General features: G+C 49.7%; 8 protein-coding genes across 8 annotated transcripts; 5 read left to right on the top strand and 3 right to left on the bottom strand.

Annotated features, from left to right (window-relative positions):
- Positions 1 to 232: 232 nt before the first annotated feature.
- N7517_005214 (SKI complex RNA helicase subunit SKI2) lies at positions 233 to 4,377 on the top strand (the record flags this gene model as incomplete). The annotated part of the gene is made up of 5 exons (XM_056722944.1): positions 233 to 462; positions 518 to 3,047; positions 3,109 to 3,397; positions 3,460 to 3,647; positions 3,697 to 4,377. The coding sequence occupies 5 exons, from the start codon at positions 233 to 235 to the stop codon at positions 4,375 to 4,377; spliced, it is 3,918 nt and encodes a 1,305-aa protein (XP_056579194.1).
- Positions 4,378 to 4,863: 486 nt separating this feature from the next.
- On the top strand, positions 4,864 to 8,449 carry N7517_005213 (putative nonsense-mediated mRNA decay protein (Nmd5); the record flags this gene model as incomplete). The annotated part of the gene is made up of 8 exons (XM_056722943.1): positions 4,864 to 4,953; positions 5,017 to 5,095; positions 5,168 to 5,628; positions 5,697 to 7,074; positions 7,134 to 7,265; positions 7,324 to 7,869; positions 7,924 to 8,220; positions 8,280 to 8,449. 8 exons carry the CDS (start codon positions 4,864 to 4,866, stop codon positions 8,447 to 8,449), a joined length of 3,153 nt encoding a protein of 1,050 aa, XP_056579193.1.
- Positions 8,450 to 10,448: 1,999 nt separating this feature from the next.
- N7517_005212 (uncharacterized protein) lies at positions 10,449 to 10,676 on the top strand (the record flags this gene model as incomplete). Its single annotated transcript, XM_056722942.1, has 1 exon — positions 10,449 to 10,676. One exon carries the CDS (start codon positions 10,449 to 10,451, stop codon positions 10,674 to 10,676), a length of 228 nt encoding a protein of 75 aa, XP_056579192.1.
- A 359-nt stretch (positions 10,677 to 11,035) lies between these two features.
- On the bottom strand, positions 11,036 to 11,937 carry vip1 (putative actin cytoskeleton protein (VIP1); the record flags this gene model as incomplete). The annotated part of the gene is made up of 3 exons (XM_056722941.1): positions 11,036 to 11,660; positions 11,724 to 11,810; positions 11,858 to 11,937. 3 exons carry the CDS (start codon positions 11,935 to 11,937, stop codon positions 11,036 to 11,038), a joined length of 792 nt encoding a protein of 263 aa, XP_056579191.1.
- A 352-nt stretch (positions 11,938 to 12,289) lies between these two features.
- On the bottom strand, positions 12,290 to 13,262 carry N7517_005210 (uncharacterized protein; the record flags this gene model as incomplete). Its single annotated transcript, XM_056722940.1, has 3 exons — positions 12,290 to 12,868; positions 12,938 to 13,011; positions 13,067 to 13,262. 3 exons carry the CDS (start codon positions 13,260 to 13,262, stop codon positions 12,290 to 12,292), a joined length of 849 nt encoding a protein of 282 aa, XP_056579190.1.
- Positions 13,263 to 14,155: 893 nt separating this feature from the next.
- N7517_005209 (uncharacterized protein) lies at positions 14,156 to 15,712 on the top strand (the record flags this gene model as incomplete). The annotated part of the gene is made up of 1 exon (XM_056722939.1): positions 14,156 to 15,712. One exon carries the CDS (start codon positions 14,156 to 14,158, stop codon positions 15,710 to 15,712), a length of 1,557 nt encoding a protein of 518 aa, XP_056579189.1.
- Positions 15,713 to 16,151: 439 nt separating this feature from the next.
- N7517_005208 (uncharacterized protein) lies at positions 16,152 to 16,409 on the bottom strand (the record flags this gene model as incomplete). The annotated part of the gene is made up of 1 exon (XM_056722938.1): positions 16,152 to 16,409. One exon carries the CDS (start codon positions 16,407 to 16,409, stop codon positions 16,152 to 16,154), a length of 258 nt encoding a protein of 85 aa, XP_056579188.1.
- Positions 16,410 to 18,423: 2,014 nt separating this feature from the next.
- N7517_005207 (carbamoyl-phosphate synthase (glutamine-hydrolyzing) CPA2) lies at positions 18,424 to 22,160 on the top strand (the record flags this gene model as incomplete). Its single annotated transcript, XM_056722937.1, has 3 exons — positions 18,424 to 18,766; positions 18,943 to 21,992; positions 22,053 to 22,160. 3 exons carry the CDS (start codon positions 18,424 to 18,426, stop codon positions 22,158 to 22,160), a joined length of 3,501 nt encoding a protein of 1,166 aa, XP_056579187.1.
- Between the last annotated feature and the right edge of the window lie 804 nt (positions 22,161 to 22,964).

The following is a 22,964-nucleotide window of genomic DNA, read 5'->3' as shown; positions in this document are numbered from 1 at the left end:
CCTGTTGCTGCAAATCTTGTCTGAAACCACTTCGAAACACTCCGTCAAACTTACTTGAAAGGTCAATTTCATCCGTTCAACCTCTTTTTTTCACGCCCAAGACCAATTCCTTCCAGTTTTCCGCCAGGACTTGAAATCGATACACATATTGGTGTGGGGTTCGGCTACTGCCGAGTCAAACATCGACATAATTTCACTCGCCGGTTGACTTTCCGATACATTTCTTAACACCATGGCGGACTCGCTCGATTCCCCAATGAAGAAGTTAGACCTAGAAGGCAAACAGTTCGGCCCCGCAGCCTTCGATGCTCGCCTCGCAGACGAAGAGGATGGCAAGATCGAGAACTTCCAACCTCGGAAGCAAGCTCCTCAGAGTGCCCAAGAGTTGCTAACAGAGCTTGAAAATGAGTTTCTGACCCCATCAGACCAATTCAGCACGAAATGGTTGAATTCTCTTCAGAAGTAAGTACCAGTATCTTGTTTTCATTTGCGGGGCAGCTCTTAACAGCTTTCGCAGACGATGGGACGTTTCGACAGATTATGCAGACCTTTTCGAACTCGCCCCAACCCAGACACGGACGGTGACTCGGTTCACACGAGAGGGACTGGAAGGACGAGTTACTGGATACCAGGAAGTCACGGTTCCTGCTGCAAGCGCAACAGCCAAGAACTCCACATCTCTTCTCCGCCGACCTGCTGGTCGTGCCGACTTTGTCAGAGGTGCTGCAGGTTTCTTCCCGTTCGCTCCCGGGGGTTTGGACGCTATCGAGGCCTTGGCAGCAATGGAGGCCGATGCTCAGGTCACAGAACAATCGAGCAACGGGAAGCAATCTGGGCTCGATCGCATAATCAACTTCGGCGCCGAGGGAGGTCTTCTGACAACACCCCCTGGCTTCGACAACGGTATCGATTTCGATGAATCCAAATCCAAGGACGCCACCGAGGGTGCGCAGGAAGTCGAAACTGCCCTTCTTCAAGAGGAAAGCGACCTGAAAGTGGACCAACCCGAGGAGACTGTGGATGTCGACACAGGAGCAAATACCGAGATTGAGGATGTCAGCGACGACGAAGACGAAGAAGACATTGACGCTTTGCTACCAGTTGAGTTCCCAGCATTGGAACCCCGTAGTCAGTTGCTCGCCAGTGTTCACAAGCAGAAAGGTAAAGAATGGGCCCACGTTGTGGATGTCAACAAGGATATCCCGAACTTCAACGAGTTGGTTCCAGATATGGCCAGAGAGTGGCCATTCGAGCTTGACACTTTCCAAAAGGAGGCTGTTTACCACCTTGAGAATGGCGATTCAGTGTTTGTTGCAGCCCATACCTCGGCAGGAAAGACAGTCGTGGCCGAATATGCAATCGCCTTGGCTGCTAAACATATGACCAAAGCGATTTACACGTCTCCCATAAAAGCGCTGAGTAACCAGAAATACCGTGATTTCAGAACCGAATTTGACGATGTCGGTATTCTGACCGGTGATGTTCAAATCAATCCGGAAGCCAGCTGTCTCATCATGACCACTGAGATCTTGCGAAGTATGCTGTACCGAGGCGCTGATCTCATCCGGGACGTTGAATTTGTCATTTTCGACGAGGTGCATTATGTGAACGATCTTGAACGAGGAGTGGTATGGGAAGAAGTCATCATTATGCTTCCAGAGCATGTCACATTGATTCTTCTATCCGCCACTGTGCCCAATACCCGAGAATTCGCATCCTGGGTGGGTCGTACAAAGAAGAAGGACATCTATGTCATTTCAACACATAAACGACCTGTCCCGCTAGAGCACTACCTCTGGGCCGGGAAGAGCAAGCACAAGATCGTCGACTCCAACAAAAGATTCCTTGAGAGCGGCTGGAAGGAAGCAGATGATATTCTGTCCGGCAAAGATAAGGCCAAAGCCAAGAAGGAGGCGGAAGCTCAGGCGCAGTCGGCGCAAGCTAGAGCACCGGTCCCCCAGGGCCGGGGACGTGGCCAGCCAGCGAATAATAGAGGTGGTCGCGGGGGCCCCCAGCGCGGCGGTCCACAGCGTGGAGGTCCGCAACGAGGTCGGGGACAGAGCGGCGGACAGTACGCCAACCGAGGAACAGGCAACATTGCTCGCACAGGCCGTGGTGGCGGTCGTACAAGTGCGGCACAAGACAAAAACACCTGGGTGCATCTTGTTTCGCATCTTCGCCAAGAAGACTTGCTGCCGGGATGTGTTTTCGTCTTTTCTAAGAAGCGATGCGAGGAGAACGCTGATTCACTGTCAAACCAAGACTTCAGCAACGCCAGCGAGAAGAGTTTGACACACATGTTCATTGAGAAGTCACTCACCCGATTGAAGCCTGAAGACCGCACGCTACCGCAAATTCTTCGCCTTCGCGAGCTACTAAGCAGAGGCATCGCTGTACACCATGGCGGTCTCCTGCCCATCATGAAGGAAGTTGTTGAGATTCTCTTCGCTAGGTCTCTGGTCAAGGTTTTGTTCGCCACAGAAACATTCGCGATGGGTCTGAATCTTCCCACCCGAACTGTGGTATTCTCCGGGTTCCGTAAGCACGATGGCAAAAGCTTCCGTGATCTCCTGCCCGGCGAATACACGCAAATGGCCGGACGTGCTGGTCGTAGAGGTCTTGACACGGTGGGATATGTTATCGTGACAAACAGCGGAAAGGATGAGGCCCCATCTGCTGCCTCGCTGAAACAGATGATTCTTGGAGACCCCACAAAGCTTAGGTCTCAATTCCGTCTCACATACAATATGATACTGAATCTGTTGCGTGTGGAAGCCCTGAAGATTGAGGAAATGATCAAGCGGAGTTTCAGTGAAAATGCAACACAGGCTCTCCTACCGGAACACGAGAAGCAAGTACAGGTATCCGAAGCAAGTCTTGCGAAAATCAAACGGGCACCATGTGAGATCTGTGACCTGGATTTGATGGCCTGTCATAACGCCGCTATGGAGTATCGAAAACTCACAGCTGAGTTCCACACCGAACTGATATCATCGCCTGTTGGCAAACGTCTTTTCACAATGAAGAGGTTGGTGGTATACCGCAAGGTGAGTTCACCTTTTCCGTTGTGATAGTATGTGTTTGGTAAAATGCTAACGTGGAAAATAGGATGGGCTCCGTACTGCTGGTGTTATCACTCGCGATGGAGTTTCCGCGGGAGTTGTCGGGGCCGTACCCTGTGTCCAAGTGCTTGAGATCGGAACCTTGAGTAGCAAACGACACCCCACCGACATTCTTCCATTCTTGCCTCTGTTCCGACCCTACTTCCAATCACTCCCCACTCGCGTCGATGACATGAGCCTCCGCGTATGCAAGATCCCACTATCCGATCTCGAGTGCGTGACAAACACCCAGGTTAAGATCACAAAACCAATGTGGTATCTGAACATTAAGAAAGGTAAGAGAATATTTGCTTCTTTTTGCCCATATGGTTATCAAAAAAGACTAATCCAGGAACAGAATCCCTCAAGTGGGCAGAAACGGAACTGTGCCAATTCACCAACTCTTGGATCGATACTGCCTGGGACGAAATTGACTGGCAGCGTATCAAAGAGATGGATATCCGCGATATCCTCGACAAACGACAGGCTCAGGCAGAGATTGCTCAGTCATGCCACTGTCTACAATGCCCTGATTTCGTGAACCACGTGAGTATCTTATTTCTATTTATCTGAACATTGCACTAATGTCTAATAGTTTGAGATGCAACACGACGAGTGGCAAGTTAAAGAAAATATCTCGGAGCTGAAGCAACTGATGTCCGACCAAAACCTTCAACTACTTCCGGATTATGAGCAGCGCATTCACGTGCTGAGGGAGCTCGGCTTTGTTGACGAACACTCTCGTGTACAGCTGAAGGGCAAGGTGGCATGCGAGATTCATTCCGCCGACGAGCTGGTGCTGACCGAATTGGTCCTCGAGAACGTTCTTGCTGAATATGAACCGGAGGAGATTGTTGCACTCCTCTCTGCATTTGTCTTCCAGGAGAAGACAGAAAGCACACCCACCCTCACTCCTCGTCTGGAGAAGGGCCAGAAGGAGATCATTCGTATCGCCGAGAAAGTGAATGATTTCCAGATCCTGCACCAAGTCATTCAGTCTAGTGAAGATTCCAACGACTTTGCCAGCAAGCCACGCTTTGGTCTCGCTGAAGTTGTTTATGAGTGGGCCAAGGGAATGTCTTTCAATCGCATTACGGACCTCACGGACGTGATGGAGGGTACTATTGTTCGGGTGATCACCCGACTGGACGAGACTTGTCGCGAAGTGAAGAATGCGGCCAAACTGGTCGGTGACCCAACTCTTTACACTAAGATGCAGCAAGCTCAGGAGTTGATCAAGCGCGATGTCATCTTTGCGGCTTCTCTTTACATGTGAAGATATACTCAATCCTAGGGGTATATGGTTTAATGCCTGGGTCCCTATTGGGTAGTCATGAACCTCTCTCCACTAGATGGAGGATTCACCATGTATGTAAATCAAGACGAAGAAATGAACATGAAATCAAATTTCAATTGAAATCAATATCTTCCTCTATAATATCTTATAATATCTTATAGAATAAATCAACAAGCCCATAGTCCATAGTTCCTAGAAAATCCGTGTGTGCGGCCTCTGATTAGCTGCGGGGCGACCGCCTCCCGAGAAGTCGGAAAATCGAAAAAAATCCCCCTCCTCTTTGAAGAACACACCTTTTCTCCCCTTCTCTTCAAGATCCACACGATCTCTTTAGGACATTTACGTCCTTTCAATCATTGACTCTTTCGCCTCCCTCTTCCATCGGCGCCGGTCCGCGTCTCCCACGGGGTTCCCAGTTTATTTGGAGATTTTTTGACTTTCTGGTGTTTGGGGGATTGTTGCGCGATGGATGTCACAGCCCTCCGAGACCGCATTCAGTCTACTCTAGACGCGAATGCGGATATTCGCCGACAAGCGGAGCTTGATTTGAAATATGTACGTGCTAGATCGACTGGCGGGGCACCCAACGTCAGGCTCACACGTGGTTGATATATCTAGGCCGAGACGCAACCCGGATTTATCAATGGACTCTTGGATATCTTGCAGGGCGAGCAGAACAATGCAGTCCAGCTCTCTGGTAAGTTTCTGGGTGTCCATATTGGATCGCGAAAGAACTTCTGTCTCTTACTAACCCCGCTCTTTCTTATAGCTGGTGTTTACCTGAAGAACCGTATTACCCGTGGATGGGCCCCCGTCGAAGATAGCCCCCAGCGTACGCCAATTCCTGAAGCCGAGAAGCCCAGTTTCAGGGAGAGACTTATCCCTGCCCTGGCCTCGACGCCTCCCAATGTCCGCAATCAACTGGTTCCCCTCCTCCAGAAGATTCTTCAAAACGACTTCCCCGAGCAGTGGCCCGGATTCTTGGATCTTACTCTGCAGCTCCTTAGCACCAATGACGCAAGTACGGTGTATGCGGGTCTGCAGTGTCTTTTGGCAGTCTGCCGAGTCTACAGGTTCAAGGCCGGCGAGAAGAGAGAGGAGTTCGATAAGATCGTGGAGCATTCTTTCCCCCAGCTGCTCAGCATCGGATCGAAGCTTGTTGATGAGGAAAGCCTGGAGGCTGCGGAGATGCTCCGTATTGTGGTGAAGGCTTTCAAGCACGCAATTTACGTCGGTTACCCCGATTCTAGTCTGCGCGTGGCTAGGCCATTTATACTGACTTGATGCGAATTATTTAGTTCGAGCTTTCTCCATGCCTTCAAACCCACCAGGCAACTGTGGACTGGTGTACACTATTCCTGCGCATTGTCTCGAAGACACCCCCTGCGAGCTCAATGGCGGATACGAAGGAAGAGAGGGAGATGAACCACTGGTGGAAGTGCAAGAAGTGGTCATACGCCAACCTGAACCGCCTATTCATCAGATATGGCAACCCCACCACGATCACGAAAGCCTCTACCCCCGACTACACACCGTACGCGAAGACCTTTATCAGCACTTTCGCCCCCGAAATTCTCAAGGGATACTTGACGGAGATTGACAAGTGGGTCTCCAAGACGCAATGGCTCAGCAACTCCGCACTTTCATATACTTTGGTCTTTATGGAGGAGTGTGTCAAGCCAAAGGCCATGTGGGACCACTTGAAGCCCCACATGGACAACCTGATCGCCCACTTCGTTTTCCCTATCTTGTGTCAGTCCGACGAGGACATTGAGCTTTTCGAAGACGACCCATCTGAGTATCTCCACCGCAAGTTGAACTTCTACGAAGAAGTGTCCGCTCCTGATGTTGCCGCCACAAACTTCTTGGTTTCCCTCACCAAGAACCGCAAGAAGCAGACCTTCTCCATTCTCACATTCGTGAACAGTGTTGTCAGCAAGTATGAGTCTGAGCCGGAAGAGCAGAAGCAGCCCAGGGAGAAAGAGGGTGCTTTGAGAATGATTGGCTCGCTTGCTTCCGTCATCCTGGGCAAGAAAAGCCCGATTGCTGACCAGGTCGAATACTTCTTCGTCCGTCATGTCTTCCCCGAATTCCGCAGTCCCCATGGCTTCCTCCGTGCTCGTGCTTGCGACACCCTGGAGAAGTTCGAGCAGCTTGACTTCAAGGACCCGAACAACCTCATGGTTATCTACCGAAACATTCTCGAGTCCATGACCGATTCCGAGCTTCCCGTGCGAGTTGAGGCCGCCCTTGCTCTGCAGCCCCTTATCCGTCACGATGTCATCCGTACATCGATGCAGCAGAACATCCCCCAAATTATGCAGCAGCTTCTCAAGTTGGCCAATGAGGTCGACGTGGATGCTCTGGCCAACGTCATGGAGGACTTTGTTGAGGTCTTCTCCGCCGAGCTTACTCCATTCGCTGTGGCGCTGAGCGAGCAGCTCCGCGATACTTACATGCGTATTGTTGGTGAGCTCCTGGAGCGCAACGCCTCCAAGGGTGGTGACGAAGATGGATACGGCGATTTCTTGGACGACAAGAGCATCACCGCTCTGGGTGTGTTGCAGACCATCGGCACCCTCATTCTCACACTTGAGAGCACCCCCGACGTGCTTCTGCACCTTGAGACCATCTTGATGCCCGTCATCAGCATCACCCTGGAGAACAAGCTCTATGGTAAGTTTGTTTTTAATAAATCTTTCAATCGTATGCCCGGCTCTAATTGGTTATTTTAGATCTCTACAACGAAATTTTCGAGATCATTGACAGCTGCACATTCGCATCCAAGACCATTTCCCCATCCATGTGGCAAGCCTTTGAGCTGATTCACAAGACCTTCAAGGCTGGTGCTGAGCTGTATCTCGAAGGTAAGAAGTTCACATCAATTCACGCGTTTTGAATTTCTATTGACCTTTCTGCGTGCAGACATGCTCCCCGCCCTTGACAACTATGTCGCTTATGGCTCTGATATGCTGGTTCAGAACCCAGCTTACCTGGACGCTATGGTTGGTATGGTACAGGACATCTTCTCTGACGACAAGGTTGGTGGTGTTGATCGCATCTGCGGTTGCAAGCTTGCTGAGACCTTGATGCTCAACCTTCGGGGTCACATTGACCAGTATATCCCTATGTTCATTGAGATGGCTATGCGGGTTATCGACGCCGGCGAGGCACGCACCAAGTCGTACCGCATCCACTTGATGGAGATGGTCATTAACGCTATCTACTACAACTCAGCTCTCAGTCTTCAGGTTATGGAGGCCAAGGGCTGGACCAACAAGTTCTTCAGCACTTGGTTCGCTAACATCGACAACTTCAGACGTGTGCACGACAAGAAACTGTCAATTGCCGCAATCAGCTCGCTGCTTACTCTGAAGGCTACCGATGTTCCGGTCAGTGTCCAGCAGGGATGGCCAAGACTGTTGCAGGGTGTGACCAGACTCTTCCAGACCCTGCCTGCTGCTCTCAAGCGTACGTTTCCCCAACCCTCCCGTCGTGTTCCCCCAAGGCTAAGAATTTATTCAGAACGTGAGGATGCTACCAAGGAGTCCGACTTCACCCTCGATGACGAGGATGACGAGGATGACGAGGACAATGACTGGGATGGAGATGTTGAGTGGGACGAAAACGAGGTTGAAGCAGCTCTTGAGGAAGACGACGTCCCCGACGAGAGTGCCGCTTACCTCGACTTCCTCAACCAGGAGGCTCAAAAGTTCGGCTCCTACACCGATGATGACGATGATGACATGGACGAGGAGAGTCTCCTGGAGACCCCTCTGGACAAGGTGGAGCCATATGGCATGTTCAAGCATGTCCTGCTGAGTAAGTGATCTCTACGAGAATATTCCCTTTAGCGTATCACCCGCTAACCTCAATTTCAGACCTTCAGCAAGAACAGCCCCAGCTCTACGAGAGTCTGACCAAGGTTCTCGGCCCCGAAGAACAGCAGGTCATTCAAGGCGTCTTCCACGAAGCCGATGCCAAGGCCATGGTCGCCGCTGCCAACGCAGAAGCCGCCGCCGCAGCGGGCATGCAGGCCAACGGCAACTAAGAGACTATAACCGAGATGGATTGAGAAAAACAAAAACAAGCTTCGAATTTCCAATGCCTCGGACGTCTAGTCTCTATCTATTTACCCCTTCCACATTTTCCTCACGAGACCATATGCCCATTTCATGTTTTTCCCGCTTCTTTAGATCATGTCCCATCTGCTCTGTACCTCCGTGTTTCTTTCGTCGTGTCTGTTTCATGCCATGCACTCGCTGATGTACTCTTAAAAGTCCTACCCGTGGACATTCTGCTCGAGGGTACTCCCCCTCTCTCCCCCTTTCTAATCCTCTTCGATGCACAGATTCCCCTGAAGACACCTTTGTTCTCTCATGATATAGTACATCAGCCATGCTACGAATGTTGGATTCCAGTCCTGGAACCTGTAGTACCGTAGATACCAGCCACATAGGTGGACTCGGAATCGAATCCACAACGTTACAAGAACATTCCAAGACTATTCACATAAGTATCTATCAGGGAACCCAACAAGGCACCCAGCACTGGCCTTCCAGAAAGCCACAAAAGAAACAAAAGAGGCCTGTCAATTTAAAGGCAGCGTAAAAATAAGTGCGCTCGCCTCCCTGTATCAAACTGCCAATGCCTATAGGATTGCAACGCCAACGTTTGGATTCCCAGCCATGACACTGTTTGATGTCACAAAGGCCCCAGCCTATGCTAATAGAGGTGGACAGAACGTGTGTAGAGCTAGCGTCTTGTTCGCCTATCCTGTTGGGTGCATTGTTTGCCTTGCTTCCTCCACCAACAAAAACGTCTGTCGCGGTGTTATCAGAACGAGGGTACTTTTCGTAGTAATAGAAGCGGCTTTCTTTGGTGTGATTAGAAGGAAAGGCTGATAACCTCGGGAGATAATGGTCTTGTACTGGTCTCTTCCAAGTTCAGCTTGACAAGTAAAGAAGAAGAAAAGAATCCGTACCTCAATTACTCCCAGCGCAGGATCGAAACCCTCACCAGTTTCACCATTACTGAGCTTTCCAATGCGGTATCACCCGTACTCATAGTTCTCAGCAATCCAGGGAGGATTTTGGCTGACTACCTTGAACTAGGGTCAAATAGACCAAATCCTAGTGCTTGTGCCATATACATTCTACTTCAACTGCCCATTAGCCTGGGTTTATACCCCCAGCAGACGCACCTTCCCAGAATACGCATCTTCCTAGAAAGGAAAGTTCATTACTCTTATACCTTTGCGAGAGTTTCAAGTATCCTAAAACCATGAATACCTGCCGTAGGAACTGAGGATCCCAGCACTCTGTTGTCGAGTAGAAGGGAGAGGTTAACCTTTCAATTGCCAGATGGGTACATTAGGTCATGTGGTTGTGCGAACATGTTTCCTATATAGTCTTGTCCTCTAGTTTAGCTTCATTTTCGAGATCCTTTCAAGTGTTGGAGATAGAAGATGTGAGGTCAAAACAAACGCGATAACTGACGTCATATGTTTCAGAGGCAAGTATCAGATTCGGATATCGCTTTCGAAGTCAACTTGAATATCTTGAAGATCAGCATTCATGTTACAAAGGACAAAATCTAGATTCATTCTCCAAAAGCTTCTGGGGTCCATAGTGGTCTTTCGAGTTTCTATTTCAATACTTGAGGATCTATAGCTATACAACCTCGTACAACTACATATGTGACAAAGATTATTGTACGGGCCTCCAAACCACATATGTTATTGTAAAAGATGTACTATCCTAGGTGGGTAGATAGTTGTAGGTAGAATGGAGACCTTCCAAGTGCCACTCCACACGTCATCATGATGAACCCCCCCCCCATGACCGGTTTAGCTGGTAACGTCAGTTGATTTCAGGAATAAAAAGAGTATTGTTCCTTCAATTCTCCATTCAAATACAAACATTCTACATCCAGCACTAAAGTCATCCCAAACACAAGTCAGTAATGTCAAGATTGCCATATCTTATTCATTTCCTCTGAAGCTCACCCCCATCCCCCTTTAGCACATCAAATTCAATTCTACATTCACAATGTCTGCTCCTTACCCCGGCCGCCAATCCCCCTCTCCGGAGCGCCAATCCGGTGCCCAGCAGCAGGATACCCCCGGCTCCGGCAGGACCAATGTCGGCAAACCTCCAGCACACGAGCCCTCGAAGCGATCGTCAGAGGATTTCAGGGACAATGTGTTGACGAGCAACCCCGAACACCCACTAGAGAAGATTGAGGCGGAAAAGTTCGCCAAGGGAAAACAACATTGAGACGGAATATTTCTTGCATGTACTTGGAAAGGGTCCTGTTTTTAAATTTTGGGTAATGATATCATGAAGAATAAGCTCAAATAACCATCCTCTTTTTGAGCTTTGTACTTAGTAAAATAATACATCCATTCTCCAGAGTGAAATCAATCTTTATGTCCATTTGCTTTGCTTATTGGATACTTATCAAAAAGGCTCGCTTGTAGCAAGAGCCCGAACATCAGGTTATCACACAGGCAGAAAGAAAAATAAACTATGGACATGGCATGGCATCATAAGGGAAAGGATAAAGCAATAGACACAAACGCCCAGCACAAATATTCATCTCCACATTAAGTTAAGACCTCTTTCCAAGGATTCCTTTACACCTTCTCAGAAGGGGCAGCGGCAGCCTCAGGCTGAGCAGGGGCAGCAGGGGCAGCAGGGGCAGCAGGAACAGGCTCAGCAGTAGCGGCAGGTGTAGCCTCACCGCTCTTACCCTGCTTCAGATCCGCCAGACGGCGAGCCTCGGCGTGGATATCGCGCACCTGCTTATCGGTCTGAACATAGAAGTCACGCAGCTTCTGGCCGGAGGGGTGCTCCAGGGCCTTCTCAAAGTAGGAGCTCAGGCCGCGCCAGCCAGAGGCCGCCTTATTGGAGATTTGGTAGTTCTCATCGATGCCCTTGGCGCGCTCGGTGGCATTGTACTTCTTATCGAAGTTGGTGAGTGCCGAGGTGAAACGGCTCGAGACTCCGTGCTTCTGGTCCAACTGGATCGCCTTCATGATCGCATTGTCGCTCACCACGTACCCGTGTGCCAGGTACTCTGCGACAATACGCGATCGGGGCTTGTCTTCCTGTGCGATGTGGTGCTCTTCATCTTTGGTCTCGCTGCCCGCGCGGGTGTCTTGGGCTCCGGCTAGGTCTTCAATGTTGTGAGCTGCTTCGACATGCACGGCAGAGGTGCCTAGTTGGGTCTGGTCTAGGAGGAGAGCAGTCTTGGCAGCACTGTTTTCAGGGGGATTGGGTTAGTCTGCGGGAAATATTGAAACTGGGTGCGGGGTAACTTACGCTTCCTTTTCGAAAGTCACAGTGGCGGACTTGGGAGCATCGGCATCCCCAGAGACGGGGGTAATGGAGAGGCTGACAATTTTTCCACTGTTCAAGTTAGCGAGTTGTCATATATAGTACTGATTGTGACGTACCAGAAGCTGAAGAAGTCGCGAACCTCCTTCTCGGAGGTTGCTGACGAGATGCCAGAAACGTGAACAGTGGCGTGAGACATGATTATTTTAGAGAAGAAAGAATAGTTAGAGAGATATTTAAAAGTCACACGATTTCCCAGGTGGTGATGCGACTATTTATCTAACAAGGACCTCCTGCGCCACAAGTGACTTTATGACGTATGGCGGGGCTATTGCACCGCCTCACGTAGCTAATTTTTTTGGTTTTCTTCCGGTTTCGTCTTGGTTTCTGTTTAATTGGACATTTTCAATATTTTCAATGGAGCTGCCTAGAAAATAGATTCACATGTCAGGATTTCTATGAATGTGTTTGCCTGGAAACCTCCCATGAAAATGTTGGGCACTGCCTCCACGGTGCCAATGCGAAAGAATGATATTGAAATTGACATTGAATCAGGCATTAATGATTCTTTCGGACGGTGTGGTAGAAGCATCACTTGCTGAGTCCTCCTTTTGTCTCTTTAAAGTCTGCTCCAGATCCCGCACGCGCCTCCTGAGCTGTTCGTTCTCCCGCTTCATGTATTCCACCTCCAGCCTGTGATGTGTGGCCTCCTCAAACCGCGACAGTGAGTTTCCAGGTGAATGACCTAGCTGGGTCTGTGATACCGAGTTCCGATGTGGGTATACGATGCTATTGTTGTGGGAGAACGAGGATATTGACCCGATGGAGGGTCGGCGAGATGTGATGGATGGCTCGCGGCTGCGAACCGTTCGAGAATGGTCTGCCGGGCGATATGGTATCTCTCGTGAGGGAGCAATTCCAGTGACACTTGCAGACTGTGGGCCCTGGTTTGAGCTGATGCTGGAATTGGACCGGTTCCGTCGGGCGGAGTGAGACTGGTTTGAGCTGCTGAGGGTGGGTGATGCCCGTGCACCATCTGCCTCGTTAAAGGTCGAGGTGGATGATGCTGTCGATGCCACGGATGCCGTCTGCTGGCGGAGAATAGATAGCTCTCGGGTCAATCGATTCACCTGCGGAGAGTTTTGATGCGTCAGCGGTTGAGGGGTAGATACACTTCGGCGTTCTGGAATCCCACTTACCATCGCTTCTTGCTCCTTTTCAAGCACTAGATGGAGATCCGAAGGTGTCAGCGGCTGAGGATGACGCAATGGCCCTTGTTCTGTTAGTCGGCGAGCTCAACGAAATGACGCCTGCCGCTGTGAACTTACCCTGGGCCGTACGTGTGATGCTATAATCCCCTGTTCCGAGTGGTGGACTTCCTGGAGGCGGGAATGCTACAGATGTATGAAAACCTTGTACTGGTTGTCGGGGTGTGGGAGGCTGCGACGCCATAGCGGGTGCCGTTGTTGCGGCACGAGGTCGTGACATATTAGAGTGGGAAGTAGCACTCAAGTCGGGAGCCATGGCTATCAGGTATGTTGATATTGCTTAGCGGTTTGTTTTTTCCACGCCTGCAATCGGCGTGTGAGTCGAGTTAACTGAACTATAAGTGTTTCAGCCTTGGGATAAGTCAGATCTTGGTCTGGAATTATGAATCAAAACACCCCTTGATGCAAATTCCAGGGGAACATTCGAAACATACCAGTTATGGAGGGGGATCAAATACCTCCTTTCGACAGGGAAGAGAATTGAGAAAGGTAGGAAGAGAGAGAAATCTGAGAAGTTGGGCTTCTCTCTTGCCATGAGATGTTTTATCCTTTGTCGCTTTGATTGGGCCGTGCACGTAATCTGTACATCTACTGGATGTACATGTACATAGCTCTAGAGATAAAACAGTGGCTTTCCATGTTGTAGAGCATCTACGCCCTTGAAGGAAAAGCTGACACACTACAGGTACTATGTGCTAGTTGTCTTATGGCACAATCTACAGATATATCTCTGTTGATATACTTACATTGTACTCCGTACAAATGATAGATGGTACGGAATAGAGATAGTGCTCGGGCCCCTTTTGGGGCATATTGGATGTCTCAATTGGAGCTATCTAGTAAATTGAGCAATAATCGAGTCAATTCATTGATCGGTATCTCCAACCTCCTATAAGGCCCAATAAACATCATATTCGATATAAGATATCATAGATGCTCGACTGCATAGCAAAACAATAAAGCTCCACCTCGGGATGATCTGCATGTTACATAAGCGAACCAGTGGACGAACCTCAAGAGCCAAACAACTTCGGTCTCACAATATCACTGTTGTGGCAGTGAAGTCTTCCGAGACCTGTCGGGGTCTCAGCTTGTCTCTCCAGATATCTTAGCTTGCATAGCCCTCCAAAACCCCCGCCTAATGAAACCATGGTCCGACCTAGCTCCCCTGACGCTACCCACATTCCACCCTTTATGAAACAGCTCGCTCCTTACGTCAAGTCGCGCGAGGAAACCCTTCATATCCGCCAGGCGCTGACGTCTTATCTGCGCTCATTTATCGAATTCGACGATCAGTCAAGCGATCTTTCTCAATCCCACCTCTCCCTGTGTGCGTCGACTGATGCTGTTACCGATGTCAAACGTATTCCTATCGACCTCCCTGGGCTAAGAAAGGATTATCTAAAGGCATTGGCCGCCAATGTTGCAGCACGCAAAGAGTTTGCCTTGACGTCTGAGAATGTCGCCTCGTTAAGGCGCCAGAAGGCGTCCCCAAACCGCCCTTCTGATGATGATCTGCAAGAGCCCGGCACCGAACTTCGTGAATACCTTGCCCTTCTACGCGATCGACGCCGCCATACCAAGCTGCAGGTGTTTCAGAATTATCTTGAGGAAATTAAAACGCGCGATGCGGGCAGCTTGGACGACGTTGGCAATGACGAGGAGCAAATGCTGTTGCCGGAGGTAGATGCAGAGGCGGGACGCAATGGCACCGAAACGGACTTGGATGAACTAGTGCATAGCCTTGAGAGAGCAGTTGTCCGCGCAAGAACGCAATTGGACCATCAAAAGCAATTGTTCGAGAAAGCCAAGGCACAGCATGATCCCCGAGCCGAGACTTCAGGTGCCAAAGCACGAGCATTACAAAAGACCCGCGATGAGCTAGTACAATGGGTGGAGGAGCGGCTGGTTGGTCAAGGGGATCCGGATGAGAGTCTGCTCCAAGAACTTCCTCCGGGGGAAATCGAGGATGCCCAGCGGGGGCTAGAGAATCGCAAGATACAGATTACGGAGCAATATGCCGCATATCTTCGAGCCCGACGAGATCTACTCGACGCCGCCTCCAGAGCTTGTCAGCCAATTAATGTGACCCCGAAGCCTCCGTCGCGATCAACCAACAAAAACGAACTCGTCATGGCAGAAATACCACCACCCAACCCAATCGACGTTCTGTCATACACAAACGAAAACCTAATCCCGCTAATCAAGAGTCAAAAGTCGCTGGCTCTCCAGAAGACCTACTTGTCCGGTTTACTTTTGAAAGAAAAGTCCACGACACTCCGCGCCCTCAATCGTCTAAGCGGCGAATCCCACCTTCTTCCCGAATACCCCACTCCCGCCCGTCAGCCGCGCTTTAAGCATACCGCTTCTGCTCTCGACTTGCGAACCCAGATCCCGACCTCCGATCAGACCCCAGATGAGGTTGTTGGTCTTGCCGAAGCCTGGGCATTTGCCTCTAATGCTGCTGCTGCCAACGAACGAGATTTTGTTCACCAAAAGATCTCATTGGGTACTGAGGTTGCACAGGACGCCCGACAGACCCTGACTGATATATGTAAAACCCTCAATCAGGACCTCGATGATGTCATGCTGGAGGGTCGGGAGAATCTCTCCGCGGAGGGGATGTCGAGGAGTGGGTCTCGGATTGAAAAACAACTAAGTGGTCCTTGGTCAGGTCTGAATGGGAGAGTGGGAGTTGTAGAATAAATGTACTATGTTTTATCTAATGTAATGGTTTTCAATGTATAATACATATAATATACCCTGTTTGTTTCGGCTCAATCCGGCTATGTTGGTAATTTGATGTTGTAGCTTGTAGCTCAGAGGTTATTTTATTCCGCTATCGAGCCGTGCAGAGATCATCGAGGATCATCATTATGTATAGTAATGTGGTTCAATTCTAGCGGGATACTTGACATGTAAGTTTCCATATAGAGTTTGTCTCCGTAAGTTTTTCGGCACAACGATTGAGCGTATATGGCTGTGACAGCTAAATATATATATAACATCAAAATAACTGCACATTGGACGTTCTGCTGCAAAAGAGCAACTCTCTCAATTTTATTGTCTTTATTTACAATACTTGACCTAAGAGATCAGCATGTATCCAAAATCAACCAAAGCTATCTATGTACAAAGTATATATTTAACCAAGACCCATGGACTGTCCGATAAATCCTCCCACGTTCTCGCAGCCATCAAAACGCTGGTAGTTCTCACCGGACCCATCTGTATCGACCATAATACACCAGTAGACGATGACATTCCCCTCCATTTGCCATTCGCTTTTGGGTGAATCCGTGAAAATCACTGCTACCAGCTTATGTTCATCCCAGCCGTATAGGATCTGATACCAGCCTTGTTTTAGTCCATACCCAAACTGATCCATGAATCTATCTGGCATTATATGAAAGATTTAACAGGCACAGTTCTAAGATTCATGTATTCCAAGGTTGGAGCAGGGAAGTAAAAAGGGGTAAACTATGCAGAGACTTGTGATTGATTAATGGGTTTATTGTGGACCCACCTAATTAATATAGATCCATGGATGTGGCTTTCTTCCCCAAGGTTCCAAGGCTTAATGCGCTTATATAGTTAAGAAGGGACTACTCTGTAACTAACTACATCACTTTTGACGATTCCAGGACCTGTCGCTATTTGTGATACTCTTCTTCTGTGCTGAATTATGAAGCTTAGTATGGGTACAAAAACCTCGGTTCCCTCTTCGGTATCTACCAATGCAATGGATGACCACCCTCATATTCCTCGTGGTCTCCCAGAGTGTATGTTACAAAATATGGGGTTCTATCATCATCCGGTCTTGTACGTCTCCATTTCTAGACCCAATTCCCCCATGTTTTGCAACTCTCATCATGTGTTTTATAGGATCATGCCTTGTCTCCTCGCATCTCCTTATGTGGTAGTTGATCCTATCTGTCGTCAATATTGTGATGCCGCTTCATGTCGCTATTATCGTTTCAACCTTTTCTCTGTACTCATACTTTTATTCTTGTTTATTGTTTACCGGGCGTTAAACCGAAAAGATAACCTCCCCACGATACCTACAACAGAGAGGCGGCAACAAGAGGGGCAAGCAGAGAAAGGTTCGATCTAACATCAGAATGCAATGTTGCCTACATATGTATGTATCACGTTGCTTTGCCCTATACTGTAATTGACAGGTTGCAGTCAGACAAACTCGAGATTGGATATCGAAAATACCGAATTCTATGGTCTCTCAAATTGGCGACGGACTTATATCGGTCTGTTAGATTTACGCCCTCCACTTTAGACCTAACGAATCTGGTCTAGTTTGAGGTTCTTTATTATATTTGTTGTAGAATGGGGTATAGAGGCTTGAATGACTTGATTTAGATATCAGAATGTGCGATCGAAAGAACTAGCCCGATTCGCAGGTCGACAAAACATTCATTGGTGAAATTGGGGAATTCACCCACCAAACAATATTCAGGCTGCCACTAAGACCCCTAATGATTTACAAAACCACTCGTCTTTGAGAATGCTGTGATCATCTACTTGGTTTTTTTTCTAGTCTTCTTTCGATGCCTTGGTAGGTGGTCCTTGAAGCTCTAACTAGCTGAACTCAGAAGTCGCTGCAATATCAATCTAACTCTTCTAGCAGCCACAATCCGCATCTCGAAATACATATAAACCGACACTAAACGTCACCGTATAAGCGTAACGCATCAATATTCCATTTTTCATCCCCAGCCTGACTACGGACTAAATTCAACCACTTGTTCGACCGCCTTCCAGGTCTTACACCCTCATTGATCTCATATTCATGCCGATTCGTTCCATGTTGATGCTTGGGGATTAGACATTGCCGTACTAATTATGTAGCGTGTAATATTTCAAGGTTGAAGTGGAGAGATAAGAGATAGGGTTAGCTCCGGCATCGGCATGTACCAGGTAGATCAGTATGATGTTTCTTGTTGGAATCCAATTGCCTGCTATACACTCTATAACTTCTATATGAATGACAATGTAGATGTGACCATTGAGAATTACCAGGCTCTATTTATTTACAGGGGTAGTATACATAATAAAAGATATTTGCCGAGGGAACCCCGTCTCCACATTCAAATTTTGACTCATCGCTGTCAAAAAAAAAAAAAAAAAATATTTTAAAAAGGGGAAGAAAGAAGGAAATATAAAATCAACTAACCGACCTCTTATTAAACTATTTACATTAATTATTAGATCCTCGAGGTCTGTACAATCCCCAATTTTCCCAATTATCCCCCGGCTTTCCCTCGTTGTTCAAAAGTGGAGCCGTATACGGTGAAGGGAGCGAGCCAATTAGCGACTGAGTGGCGGAAAAAAAGAATCCCAGCAAAGCGTAGACTCATCCTCAACACATCTCTCAGCAATTGAAACATTACCTTCGGTGCGCAATGGTTCTTGCTGCTCGATGTGGGCAGGCGGCCGCCCTGCTGCGCCAGCGCTGCATCGCTGAAACTCGTCCAGCACTCTCTCTGCGCGCATTCTCATCTCAGTCCGTTCGTTCGACGGTCTCGACTCTACGCCTGCAGAAGATCCCCACGGCTCGGTCTCAACAACTCCGTTCTTTCTCTAGCACCTTGAACCGTCTTTCTACCGAGAAGCCCCCAGCCGCCGAGTCTTACCTCGCTAGCGGTGCCGTGGCGACCGGTAGCAAGCTCGTCGATGTCAAGAAGGTCCTCGTCATTGGTAGTGGTGGTCTGAGCATTGGACAGGCCGGAGAATTCGATTATTCTGGTAAGTTGGAACCACTTGGAGATGAAATTTTCGTGCCGATTAGAATACCCCGTCAGTCCCCCATGGGGGGTCTGCACGGGGATTTTTTGTGCGGGGAATACAGAGCTTAAAAACGACACCTAAGAATCAATTTGAATGACAACAGTAACTAATTTCTTGGCTGTGGGGTCAAACAGGCTCTCAGGCTCTTAAGGCTCTTAAGGAAGCCGGCGTCCACTCAATCCTGATCAACCCCAACATCGCGACCATCCAGACCGACCACAAGCTTGCGGATGAAGTCTACTACCTCCCCGTCACCCCTGAATATGTTACCCACGTCATTGAGCGCGAACGCCCCGATGGTATTCTTCTCACCTTCGGTGGTCAGACCGCCCTGAACCTGGGTGTGCAAATGAACCGCATGGGCACCTTTGAACGCTACGGTGTCAAGGTTCTCGGTACCCCCATCAAGACCCTGGAGACCAGTGAGGACCGTGACCTCTTCGCACAGGCCTTGAACGAGATTGATATTCCTATTGCCGAATCGACCGCCGTCGAGACTGTCGAGGACGCTCTTAAGGCTGCCGAGGAGGTTGGTTACCCCATCATCGTCCGGTCTGCTTACGCCCTCGGTGGTCTGGGTTCTGGCTTCGCTTCCAACGCCGATGAGCTCCGTGACTTGTCCTCGCGCTCTCTGTCTCTCTCCCCCCAGATTCTGGTTGAGAAGTCCCTCAAGGGCTGGAAGGAGGTTGAGTACGAGGTTGTCCGTGACGCTGATAACAACTGTATTACCGTTTGCAACATGGAGAACTTCGACCCCCTCGGAATTCACACCGGTGACAGTATCGTTGTTGCCCCTAGTCAGACTCTGTCTGATGAGGAGTACCACATGCTCCGCACTGCTGCTATCAAGATTGTCCGTCACTTGGGCGTCATTGGCGAGTGCAATGTCCAGTACGCTCTGCAGCCCGATGGCCTCGACTACCGTGTCATTGAGGTTAACGCTCGTCTTTCGCGTTCGTCCGCTCTGGCTTCCAAGGCGACCGGTTACCCGCTTGCTTACACCGCCGCCAAGATTGGTCTGGGACACACTCTTCCCGAGCTTCCTAACGCCGTTACCAAGACCACCACCGCCAACTTCGAGCCCAGTCTGGACTACGTTGTCACCAAGATTCCCCGCTGGGATTTGGCCAAGTTCCAGCACGTCAACCGCGACATTGGCTCCGCCATGAAGTCGGTTGGTGAAGTTATGGCTATTGGTCGTACCTGGGAGGAGTCCCTACAGAAGGCCATCCGTCAGGTTGATCCTCAATACCTTGGTCTCCAGGGCGATAAGTTCGATGACCTTGATGAGACTCTCCGCAACCCCACTGATCGCCGCTGGTTGGCCGTTGGCCAGGCTATGCTCCACGAGAACTACTCAGTTGACAAGGTCCACGACCTGACAAAGATCGACAAGTGGTTCTTGTACAAGATCCAGAACATTGTGGATTGCAACAACGAGCTCAAGGAGATCGGCAGCCTTTTCGGCCTCAAGCAGGAGATCCTGATGAAGGCTAAGAAGCTCGGTTTCTCCGATAAGCAGATCTCTCTCCTTGTTGGATCCACCGAGGATGATGTCCGTGCCCGCCGTAAGTCCTTCGGCATCACCCCTTGGGTCAAGAAGATCGATACTCTTGCTGCCGAGTTCCCTGCCGATACCAACTACCTCTACACCACCTATAACGCTTCCTCACACGATGTTACCTTCGATGACCACGGAACTATCATCCTTGGCAGCGGTGTGTACCGTATTGGTAGCTCCGTTGAGTTCGATTGGTGCGCTGTTAATGCCACTCTCTCCCTCCGCGAGATGGGCAAGAAGACCGTTATGATCAACTACAACCCCGAGACCTATTCCACTGACTTCGATACCGCTGACAAGTTGTACTTCGAGGAGCTCAGCTACGAGCGTGTCATGGATATTTATGAGCTCGAGGCCGCTAGCGGCGTCGTCGTCTCTGTCGGTGGTCAGCTGCCTCAGAACATTGCTCTCCGTCTGCAAGAGAGCGGTGGTGCTACTATTCTGGGTACCAACCCTCTGGACATTGACAAGGCCGAGGACCGTCACAAGTTCTCCTCTATTCTCGACAGCATTGGTGTCGACCAGCCCGCCTGGAAGGAACTTACCTCTGTCGCTGCTGCTGAGACCTTTGCCGACACTGTTGGTTACCCCGTCCTGGTTCGTCCCAGTTACGTCCTGTCCGGTGCCGCCATGAACGTCATCTACAGTGTCGATGAGCTCAAGGAGAAGCTCCTCAACGCTGCCGCCGTTTCCCCCGACCACCCCGTCGTTATCACAAAGTTCATCGAGGGTGCCGAGGAGATCGATGTGGATGCCGTCGCTTCCAACGGTAAGCTGCTTATCCACGCCGTCTCCGAGCATGTCGAGCCCGCTGGTGTTCACTCCGGTGATGCCACCCTCGTCCTGCCTCCCGCCAACATCGAGGAGCCCATCATGGCCCGAGTCAAGGAGATCGCCGAGAAGGTCGCTAAGGCCTGGAACATTACTGGCCCCTTCAACATGCAGATCATCAAGGCCAACCAGGAGGGTGCCGAGCCCGCGCTCAAGGTTATTGAGTGCAACCTGCGCGCCTCCCGTTCCTTCCCCTTCGTCAGCAAGGTCCTGGGTACCAACTTCATCGACGTTGCCACCAAGGCTCTCGTCGGCCGTGATGTCCCCGAGCCCGTTGATCTCATGAAGGTGAAGCGTGACTACCTCGCCACCAAGGTTCCCCAGTTCTCCTGGACCCGTCTGGCTGGTGCCGACCCCTTCCTGGGCGTCGAGATGTCCTCCACCGGTGAGATTGCTTGCTTCGGTAAGAACCTGGTCGAGGCCTACTGGGCCTCCCTCCAGTCCACCATGAACTTCCGCATGCCTGAGCCCGGTGAGGGTATCTTGCTCGGCGGTGATATCACCCAGCCCTACCTGGCCAAGATTGTTGAGTACCTGAACCCTCTGGGCTACAAGTTCTTCGCTGTCAACTCCGAGGTCAAGGCTCACCTCGAGTCTGCCAAGGACGTCTCCGTGCAGGTGATTGAGTTCCCCAAGAAGGACAAGCGTGCTCTCCGTGAGGTGTTCCAGAAGTACGACATCCGTGGCTGCTTCAACCTTGCCAAGACCCGTGGCAAGACCCAGCTGGATGACGACTATGTCATGCGTCGCAACGCTGTCGACTTCAACGTGCCTCTCTTCATGGAAGCCAAGGTATGTTTAATGTGATGATACCCCATAATGGTTCAAGTTACTAACTGATCCTCTCTACAGACTGCCCAGCTTTTCGCTCAGTGCATGAGCGAGAAGCTCCCCCGCACCGAGGGAATTCCCTCCGAGGTCCGCACCTGGTCCAACTTCGTCGGCGGCAAGGCGCTGTAAATCTCCATTTCTTTTTGCACAAAGTGACAGATGAAGAGAAACAAAAGCCCCCACCATGTCGAGGTAAAGAGAGACAGGAAGTCAATATCTCTTTCCGCTCGATATCCCCCTATGACCTCCCCAGGCCGTCCCGTCATGATTTTCCAAGAACAGGATCTAAGCTTCCTGTATGGTGTAGTGGGTAGGGCAATCTTGTTGATAGATGGCGTGCATTGTCTTTTCGGCCTTTTTAATTACTGTACTCTCGGATTTACTGTACTCTCGGATTGGAATGTCTTTTCCTTATGAATCATTGAATTGTTCCCCATCTCTACTCTACTGGCGAATCAACGCCTTATATGCCCCTGATATACGAATTTGACCTCTAAGATCCCTTCTCCGTATTCTGTAGTCTGTGCATATTCAGGGTCCATGAGGGCAGATTCAGGGGGCTAACAGAGCTTGAGCCTCCTTGTGGGCCCCAATTACAAGATGTCTCACTTGGGCTCTGGTAGGAAAATTTGCCGACGCTTGTAGCCAATCGTAATCTAAGGCTTCATTTATCCTTTAGCCTTTATTTTTCCTGGTCATTACCTTTTAACTTCATTTTCAACCTACATAGCATACGGTCTTGACTGGTACAGGTCACAACCCTAGGTATTCAAAGTCTACGGAGTACTCCAACTGGGGGGTTTGATCTTGAGCTAAATTACATGTCAGCGCTAGGCTCCAATGAGTACATTATAGCGCTAGTATACGAGCTATGCATTTGGTTTTCGGAACTCTGTGACTCTTGTCGGGGAGCCCTATTGAGGCTAGTCGCGA

Source organism: Penicillium concentricum, assembly GCF_028827145.1.
Source record: "Penicillium concentricum strain IBT 3081 chromosome Unknown utg000002l_segment0_segment0, whole genome shotgun sequence".
NCBI classification, from domain to species: Eukaryota; Fungi; Ascomycota; class Eurotiomycetes; order Eurotiales; family Aspergillaceae; genus Penicillium; species Penicillium concentricum.
This window is presented reverse-complemented; position numbering and strand designations above follow the sequence as displayed.